The 15965-nt window shown below is 37.4% G+C and overlaps 1 protein-coding gene across 3 annotated transcripts in view; it reads right to left on the bottom strand.

Moving 5' to 3' along the window:
* Positions 1-4999: 4999 nt before the first annotated feature.
* Positions 5000-15965, bottom strand: part of LOC107567976 (activin receptor type-1C-like) — a 47445-nt gene continuing 36479 nt past the window's right edge. For 2 of the 3 annotated variants that reach the window (XM_016253798.1, XM_016253801.1), the window contains exons 5-9: positions 14543-14710; positions 13750-13906; positions 12889-13013; positions 8706-8836; positions 5000-5483 (exon numbers count right to left, since the gene is read on the bottom strand). In XM_016253798.1, coding sequence (XP_016109284.1) covers positions 5358-5483; positions 8706-8836; positions 12889-13013; positions 13750-13906; positions 14543-14710 — 707 coding nt within the window. In that variant the 3' untranslated portion in view covers positions 5000-5357. The remainder of the gene's footprint in view (positions 5484-8705; positions 8837-12888; positions 13014-13749; positions 13907-14542; positions 14711-15965) is intronic. The other variant, XM_016253799.1, reaches the window with a different exon arrangement.

Genomic DNA, 15965 nt, shown 5'->3' with positions numbered 1-15965 from the left:
GCGAAGAATGGAGCTGCGTTGGAGTGTTTGATAGTATTTTGGGTGCTGTCATATAATATTTTGGGTGCTGTCATGTCAAACCATACACTTTGCAGAAAGAGAAAGCTGAAAAGGTTCTGAGGTTAATGTGTTACAAATAAATCAAGCATAAAGCTTGAGATATTATTTTAACCTGGTGAAATGTAAATGATACAGGGCACGAAACTATATTAGTTTCTTTTTTTAAATCCATATAACCGGACCATAGAATGGGACTCTCAAAGACTTGATATCGTATCTGGGAAATAAGTCAGTAAATTTGAGTAAAAGCACAGGTTTCGCTTATCCCGTGCGAATGCACCACACGAAATTCAGATGTGGGGGGTAATTTCAAAATCACACAAGGTCCCCAGATAATACTAATCCCGTGCGAATAGGGCTTATGTTACAGACTTTTCATTAAGACCCTAAAGAATCATATCAACTTGTGGAAAATGGGCATCCTATAAGTAGTAGTCTTTTGAGTCCTTACCTAGACAGTGCTGTCTCCCCTTTTTGGGTCATAAGTAGACAGCCCACTCTTTGTGGTCTGGGTAGTTTCTATCAGTACCCCTTTTTGGTAGCCCTTCATAGCTATGTGAGGATATCTGTGTGCTAGCTCAGTGACTTCTCCCCTTTTTAGGGTCGTTAAGTAGCGGTCTCTCTGAGCCCTTGCCTAGGCAGTGCTATCTCCCCTGCTAGGGTAGTAAGTATATAGCCCACTCTATGTGGTCTGGGCAGCTCTGTAGGAAGGCTATCTAGGCTCTGACGCGGATTGGGGACCTCCTTAGTATAGCCATCTGAGGGGGGTTATATTCCAGCCATTGGTATGGCAGGTTGGGCTTACCTGAATACAGTTATCTGAGGCATGCTGTGTTCCATTGCGGTTGAGGTGAGCCCTCTTATGGAGTGGTCCTTTTTCCTACAGCCTAGCTATCTGAGGATAGCTATATGCTAGCTCAGTAATTGCTCCCCTGCTTAGGGTTTAGCAGTCCTTTGAGCCCTTACCTGGACAGTGCTGTCTCCCCTTTTGGGTCGTAAGTAGACAGCCCACTCTTTGTGATCTAGCTAGTTTCAGTCGAGCCCCCCTTCTGGTAGCCCTTCCTAGGTACATAGCTATCTGAGGATATCTGTGTGCTAGCTCAGTGACTGCTCCCCTTCCTAGTGTCTTTAAGTAGTGGTCTCTTTGAGGGCCTAGATAGCACTATCTCCCCTGCTGTGGTTGTAAGTAGATAGCCCACTCTTTGTGGTCTGGGCAGCCTCATAGGAGGGTTTACCTAGTTATTTAGTAGCTGTGCGGGATTAGCTGTTGATAGCTCTGTGACTGCTTCCCTTCTTAAGGCTTTTAAGTAGCGGTCTCCTGGAGCCCTTACCTAGACAGTGCTGTCTCAGCACTACAAGTAGACAGCCCACTCTTTGTGGTCTGGGAAGTTTCATTCTGTCCCCCTTCTGGTAGCCCTCCCTTGGTGCATAGCTATCTGAGGATATCTGTGTGCTAGCTCAGTGTCTGCTCACCTTTTGTAGGGTCTTTAAAGTAGCGGTCTCTTTGAGCCCTTGCCTAGACAGTGCTATCTCCCCTGCTAGGGTAGTAAGTAGATAGCCCACTCTCTGTGGTCTGGGCAGCTCCATAGGAAGGCTGTCTTAGCTATGTTATTCTGGTCCACAAGCCTTCATAAGACCGTAGGGACATAGCTATCTGAGGATAGCTGTGTTCTAGCTCAGCAGCTACTCTCCTTATACCTGGGATTTAGGTACACAGTAAAATTGAGTGTTACACTCCATTTACTCTTAAGGAGTTAACTTAACAACAAATAGTGAAAAATGTCCCCTAGTGTTGGTGAAAATGATCTGAGTTGAATTCTGATTTGTTAAATTTACTCTGTTAAGCTGCGCCCCTCAAGCCATCCCCGAAGACCAGAGCAAAATTCTCTCTTCGCCATTTTCTTTTGCCTTGCGTCAAAAGTTAAGCTCTTTTAATTTATTAAAACATAAGTTTAATATCTGATGTGAATGATTGTGCTACTATTAATGCATAAGTTGTAATTTTTTTAACTTTGTGTAATTTGATTGGTTTAAACTCGGAAATATCAAATAGGTATCGAATAGGCAAGTCAGTATGTTGGAGAAATGTGCTTTTTTCATCTCAATGTGGTAATGATAAAGTTTAAATGATGTCAGTAATCTTACTTCATTTGATTTTCAGCTGTATTTAGCTTTGGTATATCCGCTTAATTTGTTTTTAAAACGTTTAATAGTGTAACGTCACAATGGGCATAAGCTGACACATTTTTATAGAAATTATATGATGTTATGTAAACCGTTGGAATGTTATATAAACTCTATATTTGCTACTGCTCAGCTCACGAAAGACTAAATGTGTCCAACGGCATTAATTAGTCGAATTATACCTACTTTGAGGAGTTAGTCGAACGCCACCATTGCATCTTTATTGAAGCCACGTAGATGGCGCTGTGGGATTAGCGTTAACTTGGCTCAACACTGCGCGAAGAAGAAACAGCCGCGTCTTTGTTTTCGTTATTTTAACCTTATGCAGTGATTACTGTACCACGAACAACTATTTTACGTTATTGCTGTTAGACATACACAGTTAGTTGGCCTGATCAGAGCGGTACATGTATCGCATTTTAAAATATTGCCTGTTTATTAGGAGAGACTGTTATTGGCATGTCATTGCACAGAACTAACGTATTATCTTTCTCCTTTTAAGTAACAAGCTTCTCCTGTGCAGTCAAATCAGTCCCTGTCTTCATCTTTTGACTCCAGTGACTAGTGACAAGATACACTCATTATTGAAGAAAGGTCTTCCAGTAAACGAATGAGACCAGATGATGGAGCTAAAAGGTGGGCAATAAGTTTGTATTACTTATGCATTTGGGGGACTGCTGAAATGCATAAATCTACTTACAAATACAACATTAATTTGATCTTTATAAGGTTAAAGTTTACAACAATATGTAAAATTAAGTATTGTTTAAAGTAGTATTTTTATTGTTTATATATTTATGTTTTTGCTTTGGTACTTTTTTTTATTTTTATTACAGTATTATTAAGCTGGTCTGATTGATTCTCAATGAAAAACTGTCAATATCCTGACAGATGACATTAAACAAAAGAATAGGTAATATTTCATATAAATAACTGTATATATGATAACTGTGTGTGTGTAGACACGAGACCAAACGAGACCATTCTTCAACAGGCAAAATGAATGAAAACACTTTCTTTTTGGTACACAATGAATAAACATTTTAATATGGATGTTTATGCAAAGCATTTAGAGAATGATGTCCAAAGACTTAAGACTAAAATATAACATGCATCATATGCATATATTTCATAGAGTTTGAAAAAGCCCATAAATACAAGTTTTGTTAGTGTCACATCAACAGAGGCAGTTTTAACATAAATCAGACATTTGAAGTGATATAATTTACAGAAAATAATGCTCCGGATTACAGCTGTACAAAAAGTAGAACTCTGTATGCACAAGAACCTCACAAGGCATATTTATCACACACAGTCAGACACACAAACACACATCTCGGGAGTGCTAATAGAGAAATCCCTAGTGAACAGCCTTACATCACAAAGACATGAAGCGTTCAACCACACACACTTAAAGCACAATATTTAGCAGACAAGTAATTATGCAGTTATAAACTTTAAGAAATGACAATGCTCCAATACACTCCCATGACTATTTATATACACAACATTTTATGTTTGGTTTCAGATATGATGGGCTGTTCTGTTAGTTAAAATCTATAACCTAAAAGTCTGTTGATTGTTTATTACTATTCTTCAGCAGCTTGGAGCATTCGTATAGTGCAATAAAGTACAACTTCTACTTGAGTATTAACAGTATAAAATATACACTTTCTTCACAGTCATATATTTCACATTGGCTTTCAGAAGTTCTCTAGATCAGAGGTCCCCAACCCCGAGGCTGCAACCCATTAACGCACCATGGAGTTGCTACTTGGTCACATGAACACTCTGAGAAAAATGTCTATGCAGCAAAACGTTTCTATATAATTTACTGAATAAGTGCCACTATCTAAATTTATTTAGATTGTTAGACAGGCTAAAGAGTCACTGTGGTATGCGCTGCAGCTCGACAGATTGACCAATGTTGACAACAAGGAAATACTACTGGTTTATGTGCAATATATACAGCATTTCAAGCCAATGTGCATGAGGATGTGGGTGCGTTCAATCTAGTACAAGTGGGGCAGAGATTTTCAAGTCTCTGAATGACTACATATCAGGCAAATTTGATCGTTTTAAATTGGAATATGTAAAGACAGAGCAGCATGAATGGGCAGCTGTCTGGTCTCACTACTCGAGTCAGTTTTTCAGAATTTGCGCATGAATTTTAATCTACACACCAGGCTATACAGGTGTAAAAGGAAGGTCACTCTGTGCTGAATGAAGTTGTTAAAATGATCAACCACATAAATAGCTTTATAAATCATAATTTTGTTGATTTCATGTAAATTAAAAGTTAAAAAGAATAATTAATGATTGTTCTGATCACACCTCAAACACCCCACTGATGCCCAGCTAGTACACAAGAATATTTTCTTGTGTATAAAAGGTTGGAGACCCCTGCTCTAGATGAAGAATCTGGCTTTGGATGATCAGTTACATAGTTTTTTTCCCCCTCTTCAGACATCAGGGTTTGAACCAGACATCTGCACATGCACAAAACGCAAATCATTCTCTTTACATTAAAAAATTACAGGGCTTACAGGAAATCATCCTTCAGGTTTCTGCAGGTACACAGTACAATCAAAAGTGATGTGAGCTGTTTAAAACAGTAGAAAAAAATGGTGCCAGGAAACCACAATCTGCACAAAGCTTGGCTAAAAAACAAGCTTACTTTTACCACATTACGCTGTCTGACGTCAACAATATATATATATGTGGGTGCTGTGTGTGTGTGTGTGTGTGTGTGTGTGTGTGTGTGTGTGTGTGTGTGTGTGTGTAGACATTTTTAATTACTTTTCAAAATAATTTTTTGAAACACTGTATATTTGTAAGTTACAGCAAACAAAACAATGGCACAAAGCATAACGTGCAACAAAGCATTTGGCACTTACAAGATCAGTTGAGGTAGCAGTATATCAGTACTCTATCGCCATCTATTGACTAAGAAACAAAAATACACTCTTTCATTAATTATTCAAATGATCAGGTGTCAACACAAGATAATATTTCCCTCTTAAACTCCTGGAATCTTTGGCATCTCAGCTGAGCATCTGAAATGTCCCAATAACACTGACAGACAGAGATGAGAGGGGCACCAAGCTGCTGTGTTACTCTTTAACGTCCTTGACCACAGTTACCTGGGATACCGTTTTCTTGACACGTAGTGCTGTTAGCCGAGCAGCTGGATTGGCGTACCAGCACTCCCGCATGATCTTTCCCATTACCCTCAGCGCCTGGAATAAACACAAACATATAGCACATGGGTGATTCTATACTTCTGACTACTTTAATCTTGAAGATGAAACTTCAAACAATGTTTCGTCTATGTGAAAACGTATATCTCATTTCATATTCAGGGTACCAGGATTACATATGTAAGATGTTACTTTCTTGGGTTTATTCTTTCATTCATTTTTATTGTTTGTTTACTTACATACAAATATGTGTGTGCATGTGTGTGTGTGTGCGTTAAGGATGTGCATCTCATGACTCAGGCAGATACGATACGCATCTCGATGTATAGCCAACGATACGATACATTAAAGATACATATGAAGCAGCTACAATGCGATGCGATACGATTCACCCCTATTATGAATGAATGAATGATGCATTTTTATATAGCGCTTTATTGTGTATTGTTGTACACCCAAAGCGCTTTACAATCATATGGGGGGGTCTCTCCTCAACCAACATAATATTATTATGATGCAGTGCGATCCGATTTCGATTCGATTCAACACAATGCGATTCGATGCAATATGATGCAATGGAGAAAATATGATAACTTTTCATGCCTTGAGGCCTGTTTCATAAAACAAGTTAACCAAATAAGCCAGGCTTATTTCAGTTAGTCTGACTCATTGTAAAATGATTTGGTTCCATTAAGCAAATTTAACATAGGCCTAGATCAAGCTTAGTCACTGTGGCAACTTATGCTGGGAAACTAACCAAGTAGGCTAGCTGTCAGGCTAATCTAAGCTCCTCTACTGACCAATAGGAACATAATGATATTACCACTGTCTCAGTTGATACTAAGAAAATGACTACATTTTAACTGCTATAAGAAACACACATTAACTCATTTGAGCTTAGTAATTAGTACAGTAGCCTACTAGATTACATTTTATTTACCTATTACAGTAGTCCCTTTACAGTTACTGCTATCATAAAAATACACTTTATATGTAGGTTTAAAATTCTACAAAAGACATATTTAATGTCCAAAAACAAAATGTATATTTTACTCAGAATTATTGCACTCCTATTCGATTGCGCTCTGTCTGTTTAGCGCGCATGCGCTCGTTCACTCGCGTCAGCCTCGCCCACCCCTGACAGCAAAATGAATATGTTTGCATGACTTTCTAACATTTACAGATGAAAAATATATTTGTGACATGTCCAGTTATGCACTGAGGAAAACACAACGTCTCAAATGCATTAAACAGATATATTCGCTGTTTGTCATGGTGGATCGATTTGATCCATGATCGATATTAAGGTCTGCTTAAGAATAAGCGTGCACAAATTAGTGAGATTGTGTGAATTTAATTTGTCGTTAATGGAACCGTTTTAGCCCCGATTGATTTGTTAGGTTATTTCAAGTCAGATTTTGGACTTTAATCCCAGTTTTTCCTCGGGTCTCCGTGGTGTTGTGATGCGTCATATTCACGCACCAGCAGTAGTGATGAGAGCGCGCGCTTGAGAAACAGTTTAGATAGGAGAAATCAATCTACAAATAAAATATTGGTCACAGATTATTGGTCACTTTCTAAATAATAAAAGTATAGCGCATCCACTGCAAATATGTTAGAAACGATGCATCGCGATATAAATGACAACTTGTAGCCGATGCACACTTTTTAAACCGATGCATCGCATCGTTAACTTTTTATGCCGATGCACCGAGCGAATCGGGGAATCTTCCCATCCCTAGTGTGTGTATGTTTAGATTAGTGTATTCCCTATTAATTAGTTAAATAATTAGTTAAATAAACTGCGTACATTCACCCGAGATTGTTTCTGTGTTCCTAAAGTGCCTTCAACAGTCCGATATTGCTACAGGTTCTAACACTGTACACAGTAGGAAAAGTTATTTTCTGTGGCCAGGAAAATAAGCTTTCAAGTTAAAGTTGCTTTATTGCCATGACATTTGTATTATAGTATTGCCAAAGCATTTTAAGTGTAAGTTACGTGTAAATTTAAGTGTAAATTACAGAATATAATTACACCACCAAATGAATAAAGGAGACAATAAATGTGTAACAAATGAGAGAAAATAAATAAATGCAATACCATAAAAATAACAACAGCAGACAGTATCTCTAATATTAATTACAATTATATACAAATGAAGAATATGTCAAATAAAGCAAATTAATACAATGAATTAACCATTTTGTATGGTGTATATTTTGCAGCTAGTTTGACTGCCATGTCATCCTCTCCGAGTTTCTCTGAGTCATTTAGTGTAAAGAATGGAAAAGTCAATGTTGCAAATTGTGGAAAGAATGTGTCTCTTGTAGTGTTGTACTTGGGACAGACAAGAAGAAAGTGTTTCTCATCCTCTATATGATACGTCACAGTGTTTACAAAATCGCTGTGCTTCCTTTCTCTATTTATATGTCGTGGTCACAGTCGATATTTTGAAAGAATTTGTCTTTCTTTTAATTGTTTAATTGATAAGTAATTTTCCAATTTTGTGGTTCTGTTTAGGGCCGAATAACACTGGACTTTGGTTTGGAGGTCAAATTTGTTTTACAATTTTTTCATCATAATTATACTTTAGATTTTTGTCAATTTCTTTATGAATGTTGGGGTTGTGGTTGGAGTCAGGCTCAGCTTGAGTTTCATTCATTAGTTCAAGCATGAGCATATTTAGAGGATGAGACACTGTGGGGTTTCCATTGGCAAGAAGGGCTTTATATTGAATAGATTCAGTGTAAGATTGACTCAAGTGATGCCAGAATTGAACAGCTCTTTTTTTGTATTTCAATGTGTAAGGGATGCAGGCATTGCTAGAAGTGCCTTGTTTATCCTTAGAATGTTTTTTGTTTTTTTTGCCAATTCCAATTGTATTCTTTCTATTAAACTTTTATACCAATTTTCAAACTTTAATACTGGTCCCCAAATGTAAAAAATAATATTTCTTGAATTCAGTGAACAAGAAGATAAACAAATGTCTTACAGGTTTGGAATGACATGAGGGTGAGTAACTGATGAGAGAATTTTCTCTATTTATCTCTTTAAACACAAATAATCAAGTAATAGCTTTACAATGAGGATCATTTTCTTTTACTGTGTTCTTTTAAAATGTTCTCAAAAGGAAATTAAGTAATAAGTTGTGTAATATCAACCTTCAAAGCCTTACGAAATCCATGTATACTGCTCAATAGATTACTCATATAAGTGAATACTACATATTATTGCATGAATGGTAGGTTTATCACACAAACCTCACAGCTCTGCCATTGGTTGGGAATGCTGGGTCGGAGTTTCTGTTCACACACCACCTTCCTCATATCATCCACTGATGGGTCTGATTGCACCTGCTCATAATAAGGCAACTGGAAATCTTCATAAATCCCTGCAGAGCACAAAGCATTCATGATATTTTATTTATTTATTTATATTTTTAAAGAAGTATTGATTTTTTTTTTTTTAAGAAAAAATGTGGATGTGGGTGTGCAACACTTAAAGGGGGCATGTCACATATTCTTCACATATGTTTCTTCTGTAAGGAAGACCATAACCTAAAAAAATATTAGTTAAGACCTAAACAGTCATGATATTGTATCTCATGACCATTTTTCTCACTATATCTGACCCTAACAATAGAACAAGCTTCTGTGAAATACCTTCCATTTTGATTGGCTAACCTTTTTGCGTGTGAAATGAGTAGTAGCAGCACACAGGCTATGGGTTTACTCTCAGGTCTATAATATACTGTACAGTCATGGCCAAAGGTTTTGGCAGTGACATAAATTTTGTGTTTTGCAAAGTTTGCTGCTTCAGTATTTGTAGATTTTTTTCCCACGTTTCTATGGTATGCTGAAAAATAATGATAAGCATATCATAAGTTTTAAAAGCTTTTATTGGCAAAAAATATATAATGAGTCAATATTTACAGTGTTGACCCTTGTTCTTCATAACTTCTGCAATTCGCTCTGGCATGCTGGATATTAGCTTCTGGGCCAAATCCTGACCGATGGCGATCAATTCTTTAGTTCTCGGAGTTGATCTCAATTTGTGGGTTTCTGCTTGTCCACTCGCCTTTTGAGGACTGACTACAAGTTCTCTATGGGATTGAGAGCCGGGAAATTGCCTGGCCACGGATCCAAAATTTCAATGTAATGATCTTCGAGCCACTTTTTTATCACTCTTGCTTTGTGACATGATGCTCCATCATGCTGGAAAATGCACGGATCATCACCAAATTGCTCATGGATCGTTGGAAGAAGTTGCTGTTGTAGGACGTTTTGATACCATTCTTTATTCCTGGCAGTGTTTTTGGGCATAATTATGAGAGAGCCCACTCCCTTGTTTGAAAAGCAACCCCCACATATGGATGGTCTCAGGATGCTTCACTCTTGGCACAACACAGGACTCATGGTAGTGTTCACCTTTTCTTCTCTGAACAATCGATGTCCCAAACATTCAGAAGGGAGCTTCATCAGAGAAAATAACTTTGCGCCAGTCTTCTGCTGTCCAATCCTTGTACTTGCAGAATTTCAGTCTGTCCTTGACGTTTTTCTTGGAGAGAAATGGCTTCTTTGCTGCCCTTCTTGACACCAGGCTGTTGTCTTGGCCTCACTGTGCATGTAGATGCTCTCACACCAACCTGCTGCCATCCCTGAGCAAGCTCTGCACTGGTGGTGACACGATTCTGTAGCTGACTCTTCAGGAGGAGACGGTCCTGGCGCTTGCTGGACACTCTGGGACGTCCTGAAGACTTCTTCACTGCAGTCGAACCTCTCTCCTTGACGTTCTTGATGATCCAGTAAATGGTTCTTTCAGGTGCAATACTCTTTGTAGCAATTTTCTTGCATGTGAGGCCATTTTGATGCAAAGCGATGATGGCTGCACGTTTCTTTGGAGGTAACCATTGCTAAGAAGAACACAATGATTGGAAGCGCTTCTTCCCTCATTTTATAGCAATCAGTCTGCTCTTACTAATTAGTATGATAGTGATTAACCTCACTAGTACTCACCACAACAGCTTAAAGCAGCAAACTTTGCAAAACACAAAATTTATGTCACTGCCAAAACTTTTGGCCATGACTGTAGTTTAAAATAGCAACACCACCTCAACCTAAGACTCTCTCAGACAAAACTTCTCACAAAGTTTGGAGATCTTTACCACTTATTATTATTATTAGATAAGGTAATACTTCCTCTTATTACCTCTTATCGTGCCTAGGGTGCAATGTTTCCGCTCATCACTGTGCAGACACAAAACAAAAATAAACTGTGGACGACTGGTCTATTCATAACAAGAATTAAATATTTTTCAGGTTGGGAAAAGAGAGAGAGAGAGAGAGAGAGAGACATTTCTAAAGGGAAAAAGTAAAACGGTATGACATGAGGGTGAGTAAGCAATAACAGAATTTTGGGGGGAAATATCCCTTTAAGGACTGTCAGTATGAACTTGTTATTTATTACATGGCTCAATGGAATACTATTCTGATTGGACAATCATGGTAGTGTGCAGTCAAATATTACTGAATAATGACAGGAAAAAAGCAAAACAGCGTTGCGCCAGACACAAATCTAGATCAAAGAAAAGCTTTTTGCGGTGCATAAATCCAAAGTATGAATCCAAAAACAAACAACAGATCCAAGAAAAAAAGACCAAAAAAAGCTCAAAAGACATTTAATATCCAGGGGCCAAAATACAGTGCACAAAGTACAAGCGTTTTATCCTTAAGGGGTTATCCGAAAAAATGGTTGGATGCTGCGCAGTCATATCACCCTGTAGCCCAAGACTGGTTGCCCACTGAAGCTAAGCAGGGTTGAGCTGGTCAGTACCTAGATGCGAGACCTGTTGGAAGAGGTGTTAGTGAGGCCAGCAGGGGGTGCTTACCCTGTGGTCTGTGTGGGTCCTAATACCCCAGTGTAGTGACGGGGACACTATACTGTAAAAAGCACCGTCCTTCGGATGAGACGTTAAACCGAGGTCCTGACTCTCTGTGGTCACTAAAAATCCTATGGCACTTCTCATAAAAGAGTAGGGGTGTTTCCCCGGCCAAATTCCCTCCACTGGCCCTTGTCAATCATGGCCTCCTAATAATCCCCATCCACTGAATTGGCTCACTCTCTCTCTCCTCTCCACCTGTAGCTGGTGTGTGGTGAGCACACTAGCGCCATTGTACTGTGGCTGCCGTCGCATCATCCAGGTTGGATGTTGCACACTGGTGGTGGTTGAGGAGACCCCCCCCCCCGAATGTAAAGCTCTTTGGGTGTACAGTAATACACAATAAAGTGCTATATAAATGCCTCACTCAAATACCTCATTCGTTAGATAAAGTTCAAGACACATCAAGTAAATCGATTAAACAACATAAAAAAGTCACATGGTCAAGCTATTGACTATGAAAAATTGGTACATACTAACTGTGATCCAGTATGTGAGCGCCTTTTTGCGGACCTGCCTCTTTTTGCTCATTATAGAGCTAGGAATATTAGAGATTGTTTTTAGTTAAATCTGATTCTTTCATTAAGGTTTGTTCTGATGTTGGTTTCTTCCCCTGCTTAAGATGTGCAGCATGTAGACATATTCGTAGGATATGTTTCTCTAGTATAACAAATTGTACTTATTAAAATAAAACAATTTGTGACATGTTCTTCTAAAAATGTTATTTATTTGTTGTCTTGTCTTGTCCATGTGCTAAGCAATATGTAGGAAAGAATAATAGACAAGGTAAAACACGCATTATTGAACATTTGACTGCGATTAGAAGAAATTACCAGAAATCTCCGGTAACATGGAGCAGCCAGAGACTCTTACAAAGGGAGAGTAAATGGATCTATGATCTCAAATGGTTGTTGTTTGTTGCTGGTTGAAATACTTATTTTTAGGTAACCTATAATATATTATGGCATATTTATGATAGTTGTATTTATATTATATGATATTTTTGATGATGTTATGAATCTTTGTATACAAATATTCTTTTGTGGATTACATAAATATGTGATATGATATGATATGATGTGTGTGTGTGTGTGTGTCTGTGTGTGTATATGTATATATATATATATATAGGATATTAAATGTCTTTTGAGCTTTGTTGGCCTATTTTTGGTGTGCAGATCTGTTGTTTGATTTTGAACAATGACAGTTAAAATATAAGAACTAATCAACTAATTGATTAAATAATTTAAACTTAATGTAATAATGGTAATGTATTTATCAATTTGTTAAGTATCTATCTATCTGTCTGTCTGTATGTATGTATCTGTCTGTCTGTCTGTCTATAATTTACTTTATGAAAAATATATATATATATTAACGCAAGCCATTTCAGTATAGAAGGAACCCTTCTTTACTCAAAACATCATTGAATAAGAACATTTAAATCAATCCACTACTGGTGTATATTTATTGGGATATGAACACTTTACAACACAGCAAGGCACCTTGAATGGAGCATCTGCGAGCAAGTTCCCAGAACACCAGGCCCATTGAATAGATATCAGCACGCTTAAATGACTCAAAGCTGCTCATGTTTATGGAATCATCCAAGATCTCGGGAGCCATGTACCTGCAGAAACAAACACACTCACATTAGAGTAATGTACCCACACGACATGAACGCATTAACCCCCATCAAGATGTCCTCATACACCTGAAAGCAAACAATGTCTTATACAGGGAGAGAAAGTGCATACAGAGTACATACAGTTCAAAGAGAGGAACAGAGAACACACACACATACTAAAACTAATTTATAGTCAAACACACACAGACATACATGCTCTCTATGACTCAAGATATCTTGAATACACAAGTCCAAAGCGTAAAACACATGGACGATGGCAGTAATAGTAGTTTTTAATAGTCATATTATAGCATCTATCACCACACGCAACCAACACTCTTATTCTGCTTGTATTAACTGAGACAGTTAACTTTTTTTAAAAGAAGTAGTTACACTCATAGAACCAGACTTCTGACCATCAGCATAAAGCCTAGTCCACATTACAACTTACTATGGCCAAGAACTTAGGAGACCATGTGGTTGGCATTCAAAACAATCTGTTAAGTTTTTACAGAACATTTAGTGACTGGTGTATCTGAAATCAGACATATCTCTGAGAATAAACATAAAATATCCAAGTGTGCTTTGCTAAGTCTCTGAAATAAAAACTGTTTCAAATATCCAAAGCCATCAACCACACAAATTGTCAAATACAGCGACTGGCTCTTACATGGAAGTGTTTATGATTCAATACTTAAATAAGTAATAATGACCTTGTGTAAGAAAAATATTGTCTAACCTCTTGGTGCCCACTCTGTGGTTAATGGGGATGTCAATAGTGTTGGTGTTTGAGTCATGTTTGACAGCCAGACCAAGATCAGCAATCACAGCAGTTCCATTCTTCTTAACCAGGATGTTCTTTGACTTTATGTCTCTGTGAGCAATGGCAGGCTTCCCTGTCCCAAGAGCAATATGCCAATTTAATAACAGCATGCAACATATACCTATCATGCAGAAAGGTAGTCTTTAGTCTTCAAAATTATTTAAGAGAACCAGTCCTAAAAAAGTGACAATTGTTTTCAATTTTATTTATTTTTAGCTGTGGCTAATTGTGTTAGTTGTGTCAACATGCAAGTAATTACATGAAGATTAATACCAAATATTTAGAGATGAATAAACTAGTTAATATACTCAAGACTAGATTATTGTAATGCAAAACTGGCTCCATAAACAATCTGGTAATGTACCAGCCAAACATCGAGGGACACTTCACAGACCATTGCGTGCATCTCTAACAATTATTCTAGCATGGGCTTCAAAGACTACAATGTGTTGAATTATAACCAAGACCAGCCAGACAACGAGTTCTGCTTTACTGATTGTCTTACTTATTAATCACATTTATTCTATGATCAGTATTACACTTAAGATGTAACTACATTTATTACATTTATTGTACTGTGTTGCCAAAGGAGGATGGACTTTTAAGTGTTTTTCTCTAAAGATTTTTCTCCTGCAGAGAAACAAGACCAAAAACGAAAAAAAATCAAACTGATGATTCATTGCCTATTCCTACTGTGTGTGATCAACACCTTGAGTGCCAATAATCTCCATGTGCAGGTGGGCAATGCCGCTGGCAATGGACAGTGCCAAAACTATCATCCCCTCCACTGATACTGTGTATCTGTTCAGGTAATCAAAGAGAGACCCGTGCTCATGATACTCAGACACCAGCCACAGTTGTGTCCATGAGCCATTATCTGAAGAAAGACAACAAACAAATAAATAAATAAAGGATAGATACAGTGAGATAGATAGATAGATAGATAGATAGATAGATAGATAGACGACATCCAAACACATTTAAGGTTATTTGAAACCTATGTATGCCAAAAGTTCTTAGAAATGTACTCTTTGTGTTCATGTTGGTTTCTTAACTTTTAAAAAAAACTTGAAATTTAATTTAGTTTTGATGTACTGTAATAACTCAAAAATGTAATGAAATATTTTCCTGACACCTGTACATATGACTGTACACGTAATAATACTTTACCTGTTCATAATCATTAGCATTATCATTTCACAAATGTATTTCAAATATACAGGTGCAATCAAAATTATTCAACCCCCAAGAGACTGTAATACTTTAGAAATGCAAACTTTTCAGAAGATCTAGAATTTTATAAAAAAGTGATAGTCAATATATATTGTAATATTTTTTTTAGGTTTTTTATTTTTTAATAACACAGCTATGTCATAGTTATTCAACCCCTGTGCAACATTCCTGTTTTTAAGTGACTAATTTTAATGGTAGGAAAACAAAATTGTCAAAATTGTCTTGAAACAGAATTACAGTAGCTTGAGCTGTTATACATACTGTACATAACTTTAGCACATGCTTCGGCTAAGTTTGAGTAGCAAATATCGCAAGCCAACAGAGCACTCACAAAACCTATAGAGAATAAATAGTTTTATTACATTAGAAAATCTAAGGCTACATGAAGATTTCTAAGTCATTAAAAGTTCCTAGAGACACAGCTGGCAGCCTTATTCCTAAGCTTAAAATGTGTTGTACCAAAAAAACATTTGAGGGTGTTGAAGAAAAAGCACAATATCATTAAATGTTTGATCAGAGCAACTGAGAAAAACCTGCAATGTATTGCCAAAGGCTTGCAAGGTGACCTGAAGAAAGGAGAGAAAAAAAACATTCCAATGCTGAAGAACACTAGACGAGTAGAGCCTTCATGTCAGGGCATCTTGCCAAATACCACTCTTGACCAAGAAGAACATAAAAGGTGATGATAGAAATATGATAGACCTTTAGAGTTCTGGAAGAATTATTTATGGAGTGATGTGACCAAACTGGAACTTTTGGACCCATGGATCAGCGGTATGTCTGGTGCAAAAAAGACAGAGCTTATAACAGGAGAACACCATCTCCATGGTCAAACTTAGAAGTGGACCAGTCCTGCTATGGGGGTACTTTACTGTTGCAGGAAGTGGAAATCATGACTG

This window comes from Sinocyclocheilus grahami, unplaced genomic scaffold (genome assembly GCF_001515645.1).
Source record: "Sinocyclocheilus grahami isolate Dianchi unplaced genomic scaffold, SAMN03320097.WGS_v1.1 scaffold1203.1, whole genome shotgun sequence".
Classification (NCBI taxonomy): Eukaryota; Metazoa; Chordata; class Actinopteri; order Cypriniformes; family Cyprinidae; genus Sinocyclocheilus; species Sinocyclocheilus grahami.
This window is presented reverse-complemented; position numbering and strand designations above follow the sequence as displayed.